We start from the raw sequence: 19,366 nt of genomic DNA, 5'->3' as shown, positions 1-19,366 counted from the left end.
GTTTTAAGAAAGAAAAAAAAATGAATTTAAAAGAGAAAAATCAATCACGAAAAAGAAATAGTGCAAAGTTTGTTTGATTCACTCAATTTCTATAATATCACATATGTATGAGTGAAATTATAGAAAATTTGTGAAATATTGGATTGGTTGTTTGGTGAATTTTTGTAGTCTTGAGTTATGTTTGAGATGATTGGTCATTACTTATTTTTAGCCTTGGTTTTAGTTGGATTTAGTCCCTTAAGCATGGTTTTACTCTCACATTTTCCAAACTACTCATATCAACAAGGTGCATATTCCTTTTAGGGAGCTCATTTGCTAGATACTCCACAGTTAAGCGTGTTTGGCTGGAAGTAGTCTTAGGATGGGTGACCTCTTGGGAAGTTTTCTCGGGGTGCGCATAAGTGAGGACAAAACGCGCCGGAAGGACTTGTGTTGGTTTGTGAGGACAGTTGTTGACCCTTGATGCGCATTTCGTGGCAATAGGCCCCTCCCTAATTTGTTTGGGGTTGGGGTGTTACAAATAGTATCAGAGCAACCTAGCGACCACGTGCTGACCGTGGATAATTAATCCTATGTCAGTCTTCTAGCGGGGGAGAATTCTGGAGCCGTATGGCCGTAGCCAGACTAGATGTAACACTTTGGTTACCCAGTTGCCGTTAGGCGTAATACTGGAGTCCCTAGCTTTCCAAGTGCAACGAGGGCGTTGCCATTCTTAAGTGGGGGTGTATATAATACCCCTCATGATTGCTTTAAAAGGATTTGATATACTACTCATATCAACAAGGTGCATCTGCCTTTTAGGGAGCTCATTTGTTTAAATACTCCATAGTTAAGCGTGCTTGGCTGGGAGTAGTCTTGGGATGGGTGACCTCCTGGGAATTTTTCTCGGGGTGCGCATGAGTGAGGATAAAATGCGCCGGAAGGACTTGTGTTGGTTTGTGAGGACAGTTGTTAGCCCTTGATGCGCATTTCGTGGCAATAGGCCCCCCTAATTTTTTTGGGGTCGGGGTGTTACAATTTCCTACCCTTTACCCTAGCCTTACATTACAAGCTTTGAAGACCTTTCTACTTTTGTGTATAGAGTTGTGTGAATGTGAAAGTAGTTGTTAATTAATGCAAAGAATGATTTGATATATTCCAAGTCGACTACTAGGTTGAGTGCTTGTCTTTTTAAACGCACGAGTGTTGTGAGTTTGGGAGGGAATTATTCACATTAAAGGGGTGGTTGGAGAACGATCGATTACATCTCTTACTCGCCACATAAATGAGAGTTGAGTGTGTAAGCACTAGTCTTGAATTCTATATGCTCTTGTGGTTTGCTCTACTTGACAACTGTTAGAGAAGAATGGTAATTGGAGTTTGTTGGATTGGCTTTGATTTGTGTCATGGTTTTGAAATTTTTTTGGGGGTGAAGTTATGATTTTTTTATTCACTGCCTTTCTTAGGGACAAGAAAGGGTTTGGCTTGGGGGAGTTTGTTATATGTATTTTATATGCTTTTTTTCATCCCCTGCCCCACAGTCAATCTTAGACATATTTCGAGTGCTTTGTAGAGTTGGCATTTGTTTTGTAGGAATTTCCCAAATTTGTTGGATATTCCAATGGTTTTTAGGCCACTACGAGATATGCCTATGTTCACATTCATGGTTGTTGTTTGTAGCCTAAGATCGATCATATCATTAAGGGCTTGGTTAGTGGAATTGGTCTGAGCAATGGACCAAGGAAGAAGAAGAATTGAGCCACACAAGTAACTGGATCCCAAAGGAATAGAAGAAGGGAGTCTTGGCCAAGAAAAGACCGTCCAGATCGGGCGGACGCCTAGATTGCAGAGAGAAGAAAATAAGGCGGGCCCGATTGGGCGAAGCTCGCCTATTTTGGGCGCATGTTTTCTTGGGAGGCTTAGGACTTGTCGTTTTGTGCTAATTTAGGGTTTAGTATTTAAGCTCTTTATGTAAGCTTCATTAGCCAAGTTTTCATTATTATTTCTTCTATGCTTAAACTTTTAGAGAGATTTCTAGTTGGAGATTATTGTTGAACTCAAGTTTTCCTCTTTAACTGCAATTTCATATTCCTTCATTAGGTATTGTTTCTCGCTTCTTTTATCACTTTATTTATTCCTTTGATTTTAATTGCTTTGTTAGTTTGTGTTTTGATCTTAATCATGTCTTCTTTATATGCTTTGATTAGTTTAGATTTAATTATCTGTGAGTAGTTTAATTCTAGGGTTCTTAGGGGATCCATAATTAATATGAAGGGATAATTTTTTTTACTGATTATTGATATTGCATGATAATTTCATATTGAATTGTTTTAATTATTTACAATAGGATTATGAATTGAGAAGATGTGATTTATTTGTAAAAGTATAGCAATATTGAATTGATAATCGAGCAGATGTTAATTTGATATTAAAGGCTATTTTCAATAAGAACTTGAATCTAGTAAATTGCAAGAGCCTATTTGATCTATGTTAATTAATAAATTGCGATATCCTATTAATCATGTTGTATGTGCAATATTAATTATTGATTGTTATATTTATCCCGGAGTATTAATTATTATTGGTGAACCTGCGACCCTAGGATTATTATTATTGATTTTACCCTTAGATTAAATCATACAAACCCTTTGTTTTCTTGATAATTTAGATTATATATAATAATTAATTCGGAATAGAAAGACTTGTTTCCATGTGGATTTAACCCTACTTCCCTATCTGCTTTAGTTAGAGAACTTAGGTGAATCTTTTGATTAGGAGATATGACTTTATCCTATCAACCGTATTTAGATTACAAAAATATATCACGATGGGCAAATCGTATTTTGATTCTATGGGTCATACTAGTCTTTATGTAGAAACATAATATCATATATTATACTCCATCCGTTTCATAATGTTTGTCTCATATACTATTTTGGACATTTCAAAATGATCTACCCATATTGAATATATTCCTTTGTTTATTTTATTTCATTTTCTTGATTCGGTCTTAAAATTTCTAATCCCATTAGCGGATTGCTGACATAGCAGTAATTAAATCTTTTGATTGGTCATCAATCCCATTTATGGATTAATGACATGGCATTTGATTGATATTCCTCACGTTAAATAAGTATAGTAATAGATGCTTTCCAAAGAAAAAAATCAGAACATTTAATAAGATAGAACTAAGGGCCTATTCACATTTACTTAATTTCAGTTCAGTTCAGTTCAGCTCCAATCAGAGCTCCAATCAGTTCAGTTAAGTTCAGTTCAACTCTTAATTTCCCTCTCTCATAAAATATTCATTTCAGTTCAGTTCAGTCCGGCTCCAATCAGTTTAGTTCAGTTCAGTTCAGCTCTAATCAGTTCAGTTCAGTTCAATTCAGCTTAGTTCAGCTCAGTTCAGTAAATGTGAACAAGCCCTAATTAAGTAATTTTTGTACTAAAATGTAAGATTCCAAATATTATTCCTTCTCTTATTTTTTGTGATTGCTTCTATATGGGACTAACAAAGTGAAACGGAGGGAGTATAAAAGTGTCATATAATAAATCACTCAATAAACTTGTCTGAACTACAACATCGAATGTTCATAATTAAAATAATGCATTTCTTAAAATATATCATATTTTGAATCGTAATTAGATAATATCGTATATTATTCATTGCCATCTATATATAAAATATCATATATTTTAAATTTGACATAAGATATAATCAAATCATATTTTCATATGTAAAGATAAATCATATTTATTTTCCCATGATTAACCTTATAACTTTAGGAGTTTCTATCCTAATTACTAGCAAATTAAAAAAATTTAAAATCTATTATATTCTAATTTAATTATGGAATACTCACATTATTAAAAATCGATTATTTTCCTTTAAGAATATGCTTAGAATTTTGTAACAAATTTAATCCAAAATTAACCACTTTAATTATGGATAATCACAAATTTAACAACTTTAAATATGGATGATTATCAAATTAATCAACTTTTGAAAATTTGACTTTATCCTAGAATAAAATTTGATCTTATCTTAAAAATATACCTGAATTTATCTTGAAATATTTTAAAACAATATTTTTTTTTTGAAAAATTATGCCTTGAACACTGGCCACCATGATGGCAACAGCTCTACCGTGGATGTAGGGCACTGTTCGGCCATCCTACGATAGCCACGATGGTTGGCTGCTTTACAAAGCCACTGCCGCAAGGGCAGCAGCGAGCAACAACTCCGTTGTGGCTGTACGACACTATGTGTGGCCAGCCTAGGCTAGCCACGATGGCTGGCTACTTTAGTAGCCACAATCGCTAGAAGCAACAGTGTGGCCTTGATAGTAGCCGTATAACACTTGCACGATGCTGCCCAGCAACTCAGACCACCTGCCCTCCCTATTTGACTAACCTTGGTCGGCAGCCACCGTGGCTGCACCACTTAGCCGTGGCTACCAGTCACTTAAAACCTTTTTATTTATTTTTAATTTAATTAAAATAATATTTATTTAAATTAAATTAAATCAATCCAAAATTAAAACTAAACCCATGTTCAATTTTAAAATTAAGGTTCATCATAAAATAATTCAAATTTAATTTTAACTCGTAAAATTAAATTGATGATCATACACAAAATATTTTTATGTATAAATCAATTTTAATTAAAATTATGAAACATGAAACAATTCGAATTAAATAAAAAAAAAAACAAGCACAAAATCTAAATATAGGCTATTATTTTCGAAAAATTCTAAATTTGGTGTATAGTGTTCAAAAATTTTAGAGCAATCTAGGGCATAATTTGGTCCTTTTCATGGCTTTTTTTAGCATAATTATTAAACCGCAACCTCCTATGCACCGCCTCCACTCACCCCTGAACCACCGTAAAACTAACCTGGAACCACTACTACTCACCTAGAACCACCGCAAAACCACCCTACTCACCCTAAACCACCCATGAACAAACCTGAAACCACCCTGAACCCACCAAAAAACCCACCCAAAACCAACCCTAAACTCACCCAAAACCCAAAAGCACCTTGAACCCACCCAAAATCACCCTGAACCCACCCGAAACCACCCTGAAACCATCCGAAACCACCCAAAAACCCACCCGAAACCAACCCTGAACCCACCTAAAACCCAAAACTACCCTAAACCCACCCAAAACCACTTTAAACCAACCCAAAACCAACCTAAACCCACACCACCACTAACCCGACCTAGTCCCATCGAACCCACCTCGAAAACTTCAAAACCTTGTCGAAACGTTCCACTACTAATCCCAATCTACTCAAACCTACCCTAAAAACCTCATAAAGTACCCAATACAATCCCAACCACCCCTACTTCATCATATCTTATTAAGAGAAGAAGAGATAGATGGGAGGTCTGATTCTTGCGACAGATAGAGAGAGAATGAGAGCGTTCCAGATGTAGAAGGTGGGGGTGGCCGGTGACGTTGAAGGTGGTGGTGGCCGGTGACGTTGAAGGTGGTGGTGGTCAAAATAGTTGTGAAAGATGAATGGGTGGAAGTTGATTGTTTATTGGATTTAATTTTGGGTGAATTGAATTTAGGGAGAAGAATTATATTAATTAGGTTAAATTATTATTTAATGAATTCTGATTTAGTTATTTAATTGTGTTTATAATATTTTGAGTAAGGGTATTTGCATGATTTCATTAAAAAAAATTACTAAAAAAGGAAATAATGGGAAAGTTGCATCTAATGTGATATTTTCGTTTTTGGCAAAAGTTACATATAATATGTTCTAGAGATAGTATAATAATTGAACCATAATAAATTAATTTCTCCCTCTTAATTGATTATAAAATTATGAACATGGAAATTAAATAATCATATAATTATTGTAGACACCTAAAAATGTCTCCCCAAAATCAAACCCGATGATGAACAACCTTTCACTGCTACTATTGGTCGGGTTCAGTTTTTAATCCCGAGAGTGCTTAAAAAATCGTATTTGATTAAATTCATATTTTTGAACAGTCCACGGATTAGTCTTGATGTTTGGAAAAAGCATAGTTTTAATTTTCGCCCAAACTTATTATTTAATTTTAGCCCAAACCTTTTTTTATTTTATTGTTTTGTTATTTTTGGCCCAAACCTTTTATTTATTTTTATTTAATTATTTTCTTATTTTAGCCCAAATGATAATAAGTCAGAAAAGGCCCGAAATTATCAATCGGCACTTAAAATGCCGAATGAAATTAGGGTTAAAAAATGTATTTAGACGGAAAAATGGGCTGGGAATTCCTGCGCCACGGCAGGTACCTACTGTGTCACGGGAATCAGTCCCGTCTGACGGTGGGATTTCCCGTGACACGGGAAGTCTGCCGTGACACGGGACATTCCGTGTCTTTTCCGCGTAAACCCTTAACGCGTTTTCTCTCCCGTTTTCTGAAAATTTCCCGCGTCACACTAAAAATGTACCGTGTCACGGGAAAGTTTTCCGTCTGACGGTGGGACTTCCTGTGTCACGGTACAGTTTGTCGTGTCACGGGATACTTTTTTTAGGGTTTTTATCATTTTAGGGTTCCGTGTGCTCCCTCAGCACATTTTCCCTATAAATACCCCCTCATTTATGATGTACGGGGCATCAATTAATTCTCTAGTTTTATTTTTCTCTCTTCTATGCTTTAGCCTAAACACTAGCCTACCCTTCTCATTTCAAAATTCCTTCTTCAAGTACTCAAAGGAGTTCATACTTTACTCGTGGTTCCATCCTTAAGCCAAGGCGTGAAAGGTAGAATTGTTTGAGGGTTTGGCCCCAAATCAACTCTAATTTATTTAATTTAATTTAATTATTGTTTTATTTCCTTGAAGTTACTAACTCGTTTATTATTTTGTAGTTGCAAACAAACAGAATCAAAGTAAGAATTATGTTCCTTTAATTTCTATTATTTTTCTTACGATTTTATGTTGTTGGAATTTTGGTTAATTTGCTTCCAATATTAATGTTTGTTCTATTATTTATTATTATGATCACCATATTGCATGTTAAAGGAAATATGTAATTGAAAATCACGCCTAATAAGATAATTTGGACAACTAGTTTAGGTTCCTTTTTAATCTTGTTAATTAATTCAAGTGATCACAATATTTTAGAATTATATGTTGCATTAATATTCAACCAATTTAGAATAATAATAGTTTGGAGAAAATTGAATCTCTGTTTGTATGCCTTTGAGATCGCAGGAATCATTTTTCACTATAAGAATCGAGTAGAGGCCAATACGGGCGAATGTGACTCCATGACTCACTTCGTACCATCATCCCCGATCCTCCTTTCGTGGTTTCGAACCATATGGAGTTAGTAATCTCATGGATTATGAATGGGGTGTAACCTTCACGGGTCAATCGTTGTTGCCTATCGTTGTCCCTTATCGTGGTTGCCTTTTTATGATCCTTGAACGGTTTACAAGTTCCTTAAAAACTTGTTGGCGGCTCCCTACTTTCCTTGTCCCTAATCGTATTATGTCAATTCCCACTTCCTATGAGTGCTAAGCATATTCACCACATGCTTTTACGTGGGCGCACTTCGAGCGACGCCTACAATTATAATCAAGCGTGCTCATGTAAGAGTCTCTGATACCACTGTAGGACTTTTAGGTACTATAAGCGGAATTTCTTGAATCATATTCATACACAACTAAATCAAGATCGCATGCATAACACACAAAAATCACATAATCATACCTTTGAAGCATGTATTCAACGTAGCTATTTGATCGGAAAATCAGGTACAAAATCATTAGTACCTCTAGCTATGATATAATGATGACCCAAAAAACGAACTTAAGTTCTCCATAATTTGATCCATTTATATATCTAGTAATTGTGCTTGACGAAGACATAAATCATTCATCTTCCCCATCCCTGTTTCCGACACTTCCTCCCTTCCTCATCCTTGTTTCCAGCACCCCCCCCCCCTTGTCGATTCTTGTTTTCGACCACCTTACCTTCCCCCTCAACGATTCAGCCCACCCTCCTTAGTTTAGGGTAGTTTTGAGGTGGGGGTTTAATTAGGTGATGGGTGCTTTTAGGGGAAGAGGGCAGTTTGGACTTTGAATGTTGAGGATAGGGATGGGGAGGAGGTTTTGTGGAAGAGGTGGGGGCTAGGTGGTATTTTGTGGGCATGGGAGGGGGCTTGGTGGGGTTTCCTGAGCAAGGGTGGGGCTTAGTGTAGGGATGAAAGTAATACGACTTAAAATCGAAAATCGAACCAAACCGAACTGAATTAACAATTCGATTTGGATTTTTTTTGGTTTTTGATTTGGATCGGTTCCAAAAATCCAAAACCAAATATTTCGATTTGGATTCGGTTTATGGCTTCAAAAAACTGAACACCGAAATTCCAAACCGAATTATACAAGCCCTAATACCCCAACCCATTTCCCCTCCATATATAAGCCTAAACCCCAACCCATTTCCTCTTCTCCATTTCCTCTTTCCTTTCTTCTGAACTCAAGATCTCCGCATATCCATGCCTCCCTCACCATGTCACCACCTCCCTAAATTCTCCCCCTTTTCTCACTAGTCACCACCTTGCGCGAACACCACCACCTCACGACCTCCCTCACCAACTTGCGCGAACTATGACTTGCGAATTCTGAGTTGCGAGTTCATATCTTGCAAATTCTAGGTTGCGATTTTATTAGATCTTGCGAGTTGCGAGTTGAGGCTCCCTCACCGCCTTGCGCGAACAACTCCCTCACCACCTTGCGGCTCCCTTGTGCGTGTTCCCTCACCAACACCTCGGTCACTTTCACTCAAACGTAATAGATCTTCTCTGTTGTTATGTTTGAATTAATTCCATTGATGTTGGTTGTTTATTTTCTAGTTTTTTCCCCAATTGTGTTGGTTTTTATGTTCGAAATCTTCGAATTAAGTCCATTCATTGTTGCTGCCCTTAGTTGTCACTTTTTTTTAGATTATATATCATACTTTAATTTGATTGTTTTAGTTTGGTTGTTCTAAATTTTAAGCTTGGAACTTTAAGTTTGATTATATGTTTATTAGTTGTTCTAAATTTAAAGTTTGGTGTACTATATATTGTTATGAGGTGTTTATATGTTGGTCTGATGAATTTTAAGTTTGATGTTTATATGTATTCAAGCTCAGTTACTGCTCTATTTATGGCTATGCATGCATGGTAAATCTTTCAATTATTAATGGCTTAGTATATGTGCTGTGGAGTATGAACTCTAAGTTCGTCAGTCCCTGCCATATGTTGCATTGTGTTAATATGTTGTTTATTTCTTTTTTAAAACAGAAGGTTAACAAATATGGGTAATGTTCAAGGGACTGTTGGTGAAAAGTAGAAGTTGCCGAGTTAAAGCGGCTGAGTTGAAGCTGCCAATCCTGCCAAGTTGAATTAAGCTTGCTGTCAGTTGAATTAAGCTGATGTAGTTGAATTAAGTTGGTTCCATGGACTGTTATCTCATTTTATGTGACTTATAATTCATTTTTAAGACTTTTAATATGTTTGTAATTTTATTCTAATGGCTGAAAGTTTTTTTTTATTATGATATTTCTTAATTAGGCAAAAATTAGGCTTAAAGACTTAAGTGTTAGGAAGATTTTTCCTTAAAATTTATATGAACAATTGAACAGGTACAAAATTTAGGCCTAAGGGCTAAAACTATTGGTCCAATTAAAAGCCCAATATATAAGGCCTTAAATGACAGCCCAAAAAAATTAGTTTTGATTGGATTCATTTTTCAAACCAAATTATTTCGGTATGGATTTGACTGGATTGAATCCAAATTCGGTTTTAATAATCCAAAAGCAAAATAATTTGGTTTGGATTCGATTTGGTGTAAAATCCAAACCGAATACCAAACTTTCACCCCTAGCTTAGAGGGGTTTGCAAAAAGGGGTACTGGCAGGGTAAGTGGATGGAGGTGGTTGGTTGGTGTGGGGGTGACCGGTGAGCGGCAAGTTTGGGTGGGGGATGTTGTTCTCAGTGGGTGGTAAGATATGGGGGGAGGGGTGGTTGCTGAGGGCTAGGTTATTTGAATTTTTTTTTGAAAAAAAAATAAAAAATTGATTTTATTGTAATTGTTTTTAAATTTTTCTATTTGTTTTTATCAATCACATGATTACACGTGTACACTAAACAAAAAAAAATACATGCTTATAATGGGTCCCCCCTTAGTCAAAAACTAGCTGGAATAGAGGAAGGGATGGTGATATCTACTCCCTCCGTTTTTAAATACTTGCTCCACTTAATTCCTTTTCCGGCCGTTTTTAAATACTTGCTCCATTTCCTTTTATGGAAAGCTTTTACAGTAATTAATTCATTTCTCACACTTAGTGGACCCAACATAATACTCTCTCTCCTCCTATTTTTCCACTACTTTTGCTTTTTACAATTATTTATTTTCTCAACTACCCCACTAGTTTTACGTTTAAGGTGTGTTATTTTTTACGACTATTTTTCCAAATGCCATCAACCTTTTAAAAATTCACCAAATTCTACTAACAAATAGTACAATGACACCTCGTGCCATAAATGAGGTCTGGCTGTTAGTTCTCAGTTAATGCGAAACTTATTTCATGAAATGACACTTAGTAGTTTACATATTTCACCAAATACCATTACTTTTGTAAATTTTTACACAATATACCTCTGAATTAATGAGTTGCAATGTCTAGTTTGTTTCACAATTTTTGAATTTTTTTTTTAGAGTAAACTAGCCGTTACACCCAATTTGTTGTAAAAATTTGACACTTAGAACACACATAGCAACCCTTTTTATATAATCTTGAGTTTGATATCAAACACATCCTCCTCAATACATGAATATGCATATGTTAGAGTTCCAAACCAATTTTGCAAGTGTGGTAGAAAATACGTAATTAGTAGCTCGAGTCGACATCTAATCCACAAAGGTTGTATTATAAGTGTGATTCATGTAATAGCTTCAAATGGTGCAAAGTTCAGATGCAAGAAGAAGGTCAGAAGGGAAGCTGTTATGTAAAGGGTGGCTCAGGACAAAGCAATTTGTATGAAGAACTAAAACAATTGAAGAAGAAAATCAAGCAGCAGCAAAAAGTTCTAAATTGTATAATGAAATTGGGGGCACTGATGTGTGTTGTAGTTGTGATTGTAATGATGAAATGAAGTATTGTAATTGCAATGAAATTTAATAAATAGGGAAATTAAATCATTTGCATAGTATATAATGGCTTCATGTTCAAATCATGTGCTCAAAAACTACCTCCTTGTTTGCATAAATTACCTAAAAAGTTACAAGAATATGTCAAAATAAACAAGACAACACAGCACACACTACACTGTTAATGTTCAAAAAATTACATGGATGAACTGGTAGTGCATTAAAAAGCTGAGTTGTTGTGCATTCATGATACTCTCTTTGTTTTCTTCTTGGGATGAGAGGAGGTGTTTGATGTGCTTGCTAAAGTTGTAGAGATTTTTTTCCTTGATGCAGAATGTCAACATGTTGTGCCCCAACTCATTACATAAGTTGCACTTAACTGTTGAATGCCTCTTTCCTTTCCTTTCTTCATTTAGCCCTCTTCTTCTTTGCTTTTTTTGGTCTTCCTACAGATCTTTTCACCACTAGTAGTAATATGTTAGGCAGTTTGACTAATGGCCATTGACTTAGGTCAGGCATTGGGTGCATATGCTCTTCATAAGTAAGGTTGTATGTCTATCAATAGCAGAGGTGAATACAAAAGGTATAGTTCTTAGATTTCTTATCAGATATATGTCACGCACTAGGCACTATGCTTTCCTGGTGGTTCAACACTCATGGTTGCTCATCTACATGAGAATCTCCATGATATTAGGGCTTATTTAGTACAGTTGTGCATGGACTCAGCCAAGAAGCCAACCTCAACAATTGATAAAATTTCAAGGCTTTGAGTAGGTTTTTTTTCCAGCATTAGCAAATGAGAATGGCCAAGAAAACCTACAACTAGAACCAATGGGTGACTTTTAGAGATAGATATTTATTTATATCATGCTACATCATAACATTATTTCTCTATTTTATAAGCTCCAAGTTGTGCCTCATGCCTGCTCAACCTCCCCCCTCCCCCCCCCCAATGTCTACAATTTAAATCTCTCCTGAGTGGTGATGCATGAAGAGATTCCTCGACCTTTAGGTGAGTGGTTTTTACAAAGATTTTTATAAAGTATATAGGAAAAGATTTCCTAACCTTGTGATACATAGGAGAAAAGAGAAAGAGGGGGAGGCATGGAGATTGGAACATTTCGAATTCTAAACTTTTAGCCATTGTCATATTCGTAATTTTCTCTTTATTATTTCTTTTAAAGGATCTTTCTTTGAGATCTGTTTCTAAAACTGGTGGGATTGTTATTGTTACATAGTTGATGCTTGATCATGCTTAGTCACTCCGACTTTATTATCTTTGATAGAAGTCTAAGTAAAAGCATTATGTGATGGATGTTTTTTGGCCCCTTTTGTTTCATGAAATAGTTTACTAGGTGACTACTTTGTATAAAGATAGTTCTAATATTTCTACAGTTTCTTTTTTGGGGGTTGTTGGTAAAAGGCATTTTTCCAAACTAGAGTGTAATAGAAATCATTTAACTTTGTTTCGTATCTGAAAGTAGAAGATTGTGTTGTTGATATTGATTTATTTTAGAGACAATCACAGAGGAGAGATCTAAATTTCTCTCTTTTTTATGAATAAATCTATTGATCAGTCAATAAACATACAATTTTAGATTCGGTGTATTTTATTTATGTATTTAATTTGGGTGAATGGTGAGTTGCCGGAGGGATAGTATGGTCTTATGTGTCAAAAAAATAGTTAGGATTCGGGTTTCGTGTATGATCTATACCTTATCATTATGTCTTATTCTTTGGATTTTGTGTATGAAAATTTTATGTCTAGGGCAGTGACTATAAAGAAATGACGCAATTTTCACTTGATGGGAATTGTTTGGTAGCCAACAATTACGTTATTATTTTGTTTTAGGATAAGCATTCTCGTTGAGGATTGCAAGCAAAGGTGCAACACAGGATGAAGCTTTTGAAATATTTGAGAACTGACTAGGATTCCTATGGCTTTGTACTTTCAAACTTTGCCTTTGAGACAACGCTGATTAAATGAATTATGATTGTTTAATGATTACTAATTTTTCAGTGCAGTAATGAATATTTGCCTTTAATCTTCTTGCTTCTATATTCATCTGCTCAAGAAGTCCTTTGTTGGTTTAAACTCAAAGGTTGTAATGGTAGCCGAAATTAGAAATATTAATGCATCCTTCCATTTTTTTTCTTAATTTGTATACAATGCACAAGGTGATTCAAAGTTCCCATGTAATAAAGCTGAGATTAGCAATATTAGTTCAAGCTGACGAATGGTTGATTTTTTTGGGGAGAAATGCCCTTTCATAAACATAGCATTTTCTTTGGCTACTTTATCTTGCATGGTCAAGGAAAAAGGATGTAAAGCACAGTTATTTTTCTCTACAATGATACTTCATCTTTCATTATGTCTCTTCGATGGTGGAGAATAGCTTCTCTCAATTTTTCAAAGGTTGATGATTGACAACGACAAACCGTTTCATCAGAGGGGTATGCAATAGTTTTACATGCTATTAGTGGAGATTTTGGTAAATAAAACAATTCATAACCATATTAATGCTACAACCAACGCAGCCTTTTAAACCTAGGCTTAATTCGATCAATGTAACATACTAATCTTGGCATTCCTTTTATTGGTTTGTTTTTAATTTATTACTTATTCCTAAAGCCACATAGCTTTCCCAACTCACCAGATTCCTTTTTCTCTCCAAAATTAGATCTGCCCAATCACATGACTACAATTAGTGATTTGAACATCTCCCCACTGTCATTGGATTCGGAAAGGGAAGGTCTCCTACCAGGGTCCACTGTCGACGTGGCCTTTAAGGCCAAGGAAAAAATAGTGCCTGTGCAGGTTTAAGCGGGCCAGCAAGCTAAGTCCGAGAAAAAAGACCCAGTTTCTGCTTGGCCCACGAAAAATATTTATTGGAAGCCCAGCGGGTTCCTGATGGATAATTTCAAGCGTGGTGAGCCCAGTGGAGTGAAGATAAGCGAGCCCAATAGTGAGCCCAGTGGAGTCAAACGTGGAATTTACTCAATTTTGAATCTCAATCTAGATCCAAAAGAGCAGGCCTAGGGCGAGCCCAATGTGGACAAGGCCAGGGGAAAGAAGAGAAAGAAGACCAAGGTGTATAGGGGTGCGAATGCAAAATCTAGGTCTTTCAAACGATGACTCGCTGAGGCTGGTGGTTCTAGGGGATGGGAAAGGTGTTGTGTTAGTGGACTCTGCTGCAAAGAATGGGATTAAGAAGGAGGTGCCAATTTTCTTCAAGTGCTGCTGCTCGTGTTGGAATGGTTCCATGGCTACCCTAGGAAAGCCACGAGGTGCTAATTGAGAATTTAGAGTTGGAATTGTAGGGGCTTAGGGTCGTTGTCTCCCCCTACAATTCCCTTTATTAGTAGTAGTACTAGATGCATGTCTGTTGATTATATTTTCATTTTAGAAACTAAGTGTCATGTATCTGTAATTATCCTTGTTTTCTCTAGAATGGGTTATAGTATTTGCTCTAGAGTTGATGCTTAGGAGTTGGCTGGGGGTCTTTTCATAGGATGGTCTAAGATTTTCTCTATTGAATGGCTAGCCAGTAGTCGTTTTTTTATTTCCTGTAAGGTCTTGGACCAGATGAACTTTGAATTTATTTGCACCTTTGTTTATGGTTAGCCTTACTTAGAGGATATAAAACAGGTCTGGAAAATGTTATCATCCCATCTGAATGCATTCCCTGGCAATCATATTCTGATAGGTATTTTAACCAAGTTGAATTTCTTTCGCAAAAACTGGGTGGATCGAGTCATATTAGAGGGGCAGTGTGGTTTAGTCAATGGCGCCTCGATTGTGGCTTAATTGAATTACCATTCAAAGGTCCACAATTCACTTGGATAAATAACAGGGAAGGGGAGGACACAATAATGGAAAGGTTTCACGGTCACTTTTGGGTCGACCTAGGCATGGTCATCGACCACCCCGTGTGGGCGCGCAAGGTCTTCGAGTTTTCACTTGCCCACGCGAGCAAGTGCGTGATCGATTTGGCAAGAACGAGCCAAGTGAGGCTAAGTGGCTCACTACCATGTCTATGGTTTGTGAGGTTATCAAGGATGACCCCCAAGTGCTTAGTCCATGGTTCTAGCAAAGCCTTGGTTAGCTAGGCCTTGGACCTATGGCTAGCGCGTGCGCACTAAAAGATCCTCGGAGTGTGTGGATGCGCAAAACTTCATAACAACCTTTGATACTTATTGAGGGGACTTATTAGTTACCTAATAGATCATACATGGCCATAGGGCCAAGGTTGATATCGGGCTTGAGACCCCATTATTGTGTTACGTCAGTTGGGTGTTCACTATTATTTCATGCCCAGATCAAAATAAAGCTTTTTAGGGGCGAGTGCTCACTCAAGGGTCAGGGGCTGACTTAAGGGTGGCCTTGGGGATAGGGGCCTTGGGCATTGTCTCAGACATAGGCTGGCCTATGGGGACTATAGCACACTTGGATGGCTATGGTGGACACTCGATAGGACAAACCGACTCGATGGTCTCAACTAGGGCAGGTGCGGGGCAACTAACAAGGGCTTGGGACTTAGTTAGAGCATGCTAGATAAGTGGTGTGTGGTTTGGTTAAGGGATGCTCTTAGGATCATGTGAAGGTGTCTCTATGGTCCACTACTGTAGTGGAGACCGTAATGGCTCCAACATGGAGGAACGATGACTATGGGTCTTTCGAGGGAACCATGGGATTGTGTGGCTATATGCTGGATGTTGAGGAAATGTTTTGGCTTGATGATTGGTCTAACTAAAGCTCCCCTTAGTGTGCTATTTATAGTAGGGACTCTTTGCCGGTTATGCTTAGTCATCGTGGTTGCATGCGGTTGCCTTGAATTTAGGGATTAACTGAATAGTGGGGCTAGTGGGCGGTTGAGGTAACCACTCACGTTGCAACACTCTCTCTAAATTGTTGGAACGGTTATGCTGAGGTGGCACCTGGCTAAGTATGGTTCCTAAAATATAGGGACCATAATGTTAGTGGGTTGACTAACGGTTATCTTGACTGTGCTTGTGAATATGGTCAGACGGGAACGCAGTTAAGCCACTACGGGGACGGTTCCTATAAAATAGGAACACTAAAGTAGTGGGGTGTAGCCATGAACGTGGGTAGTTATTCTGAGAGGAGAATGCCACGTCATGTAGAAGTTACACCACCCACTTAGTGGCCCTAGAAAATAAGAACACTAAGGGAGTAGGCGGTTAAACTTATCATGTGGTTGAGCGCCACATATGCATAACTGATGCATGTCTCTTAAATATAGGAACATGGCATAGTGGGGTATGGCGGTTAACAAGCAGTTACAAGAGCATGTTGAACATGGATAACTTCCTTGAGTACGTGGACAAGTCCAGATACATCCAAGTAGCATCCAAGTAGTGGAAAATAATTAGATCATGGACATAGTGGGTATAGTGGGCAGTTATCCTATCTGACTGGGCTGTAGTCAGTGCCTATAAATAGGTCAAGGCATTCATTTGCTTGGTATCGAATTTGGGAGCTCTAGAGAGAGAAACTCCTTGTAATTTGTAAGCCATGAAAATAATGAAGTGTTTACGTTGTTGGTGCTTGTCTCTTACTTGTGTGCGTTAATTCTTTGTTTCTTGAGTGTTAGGCTGGTATAGACTTGGTCTAGGCGCCATTAAGGGGACCTCCTAAGTTCCTAACTTTTCCCTTTGAAACAAGGGGCTACAAAGTCTGCAGGTTGTAGCCTCTAGTGGTAAATAACCCTTAGTACATGTTTGCACGGGATCCCTAAATGCTGCCACTTCCCACAACCACAAGTGTCAGTGTTCAGCTTGATGGGAAAATGCACATGTTGGTCTCTCACCTCAAACCCATCACCGCGACATGGGGTTTCATAGCACAACCTAGACTCATATGATCTTGTTTGCAAAATCTTTGCTGCATATTCAGTTAGCTCCATATCCTCCTTGCCTATAGCCTTGTCAAACTTTGAGTCAATCCTCTTCATTACCCACTGCCTTATAGCTACAAAACAGCATGCACAAAAAATGTAAAATAAAGGAATGCAAGGCACTTGTGTTAATAAAATTAAAGTAATTTTGTGGATGTGGATACCTTCAAGTAGTTTTAAAACAGGTATACCCTTGTAGGGCTTTGTGCATGAGTTGAAAGATTCTACAAAATTTGTTGTGTTATGATCACAACACACTGTAGGATCAAACTTATATCTAGACCAGATCTCAGTGCATCTATGTAAATATTCAACAGCCTTAGGATTGTACTCATGTATCTTCTGCATTGCTTTGTTGAATACATATTCATTGTATGTGTAGACACCCATTTGTGTCTCCCCAAAACCAAACCCAGTGATGAGTGCCTTTCACGTCGAATCATAATCGAATGAAACGAAAGTGTGGAAAGGTCTAGTGTTGCGGAAAGTTTTATTTCTTTTCTCTTTTTTCTGTTTTTGAAAACTTTATTTTAAGAAAAAAGCCAATCCAGTTTGGTTGGTCCATGATATGGGTCCAATAGTGGTGTAGTTGGATGGGGCTTGCAAAGACCTTTCCAACGATATATTATAAGCCCAATTCCGATGAATATTGAGGAATTTATGGCCAATTCACTAAACTAGGCCCGGTTTGAGCTTTAAGTACGGCCCAATGATCTAGGGGAGGGCCTAATATGATTTATCATTCCTAATGTAATTAGGAATGGTTTTAGTCTTCTAGAATCTTCTAGAAGGTCTTATCATTCTTAATTCAATTATGATTCTTCAGAGTTTTAATCAAGATCAAATAGCATTTTCGACTGAAATTATATTATTTTATCTTCCAGTACGGGAAACTTATCAGATTTTAAAAAAGGCGTTGAAATCCAATTTGGCGTCCAACCCCAGGCCTTGGCGCCTGGAATCAGGATTGGCGCCAGACGCTAGCCATTGGCGTTTGGCGCAAGCCACTGGTCCTGGCGCCAATGAGCCAAGGCTGGCGCCAAGTTAGTTTTGCAATCTTCAGACTCTGTTTTGATAAATTATCTTTTTTGGATGATTTTCTCTATAAATATCGTATTTAAAACTCCGGTTTCATTCATCAACAATCACTTTTTCAACTACCAATGATCAATATTCATTGACCGTTAATCAACTCTCTTTATTAACAAACCGTTCATCAATTCTTTTCATCATCTTCATCTCTTTCATCAATAATTCTTAACATTCATTCATTCTTCCTTTATTACTTTGCTTTTTAATACAAAATTCCGCATTCACAAGGTCTTGAAACGCCTAGCCATATTCGAAGTTGCCTTCGCCCTAGACGTGAAAGGATTTGATTTCTGAGGGTTTGGTCCCAAATCTCTATTTCAATTATTTAATTTAATTGTTTTGTTTATTATTTTCCTTGAAGTTACTAACGCGTGTATTTTGTTATTAGAAAGAGGTACGAGGCATCCAAGTAAGTACTTTAATGGTTTAATTGATATTATGATGTAGATATCATGCTTAGATTGTTATTTTGATTCCTAGTATCATGTCTAGGATAACTTTAATATCAAGTATGATTAAAAGTACGACGCTTCCTATATTCTTCCTAATGTTAATTCATGTTAGTATCATGTTAGGGCTAAAGATTTGATTTTTATTGCTTAGTGACGTGCTAGGGTTTGTTATTAATCTTGTTAGTATCATGCCTAGGATCTTGCTATGCTTTAACATGATTATGATTATCATTGATTATTATTATGATATTATTATTATTAATGATATTGATTATTTATTATGTTGCTTGATATGCATATTATTTTATATTGTTATTGCTTGATCACCTTTATTGCAGGTTAAAGGGAATTGGTATTTGCAACCACGCTTAATAAGATTTTTAATAATCTTGTTAGGTTAATTGTGATTATAATTTCAAGTGATCGCCAATAATAGTTTATTTGTGCATTAATATTCAACCAACATAGATTAAACAGGTTTAGGGTTAATCCTATTGATTGTATGTTAGTCAGAAAGCGCACATGAATACGACCAGAATAAAGTAGAGGCCTATTATTAGGGCAGGTTCAATCTCTTTTAGGTTGGATTTGTACCATCATCCCCGAACCCTTATTTGGTTCATGACCATATGGAGTTGACGATCTCTTGGATCGTTAAGGGGTGTAACCTTCACCTCGTGAACGGTTTACAAGTTCCTTAAAAACTTGTTGGCGACTCTTTTGCTCTATCTTCTTCCCTTTTGGACGCCACCGTACTTTAGTGTATGATCACAGTGGGGT

The 19,366-nt window shown here is 37.0% G+C and overlaps 1 protein-coding gene and 1 long non-coding RNA gene across 2 annotated transcripts; one reads left to right on the top strand and one right to left on the bottom strand.

The window, feature by feature from the left end:
* Positions 1–8,044: 8,044 nt before the first annotated feature.
* LOC110689069 lies at positions 8,045–9,528 on the top strand. Its single transcript, XR_002504795.1, has 2 exons — positions 8,045–8,778; positions 9,276–9,528. It is a non-coding gene; the product is annotated as an uncharacterized LOC110689069 (long non-coding RNA).
* Positions 9,529–16,838: 7,310 nt separating this feature from the next.
* LOC110689046 lies at positions 16,839–17,432 on the bottom strand. Its single transcript, XM_021865792.1, has 2 exons — positions 17,207–17,432; positions 16,839–17,116 (listed from the first exon to the last, which is right to left on the bottom strand). The coding sequence occupies exons 1-2, from the start codon at positions 17,430–17,432 to the stop codon at positions 16,839–16,841; spliced, it is 504 nt and encodes a 167-aa protein (XP_021721484.1).
* Positions 17,433–19,366: the final 1,934 nt, after the last annotated feature.

The sequence above is a fragment of the Chenopodium quinoa genome, unplaced genomic scaffold, assembly GCF_001683475.1.
Source record: "Chenopodium quinoa cultivar QQ74 unplaced genomic scaffold, ASM168347v1, whole genome shotgun sequence".
Classification (NCBI taxonomy): Eukaryota; Viridiplantae; Streptophyta; class Magnoliopsida; order Caryophyllales; family Amaranthaceae; genus Chenopodium; species Chenopodium quinoa.
The sequence above is the reverse complement of the archived record's forward strand: the minus strand, read 5'-3'. Positions and strand labels throughout refer to the sequence as shown.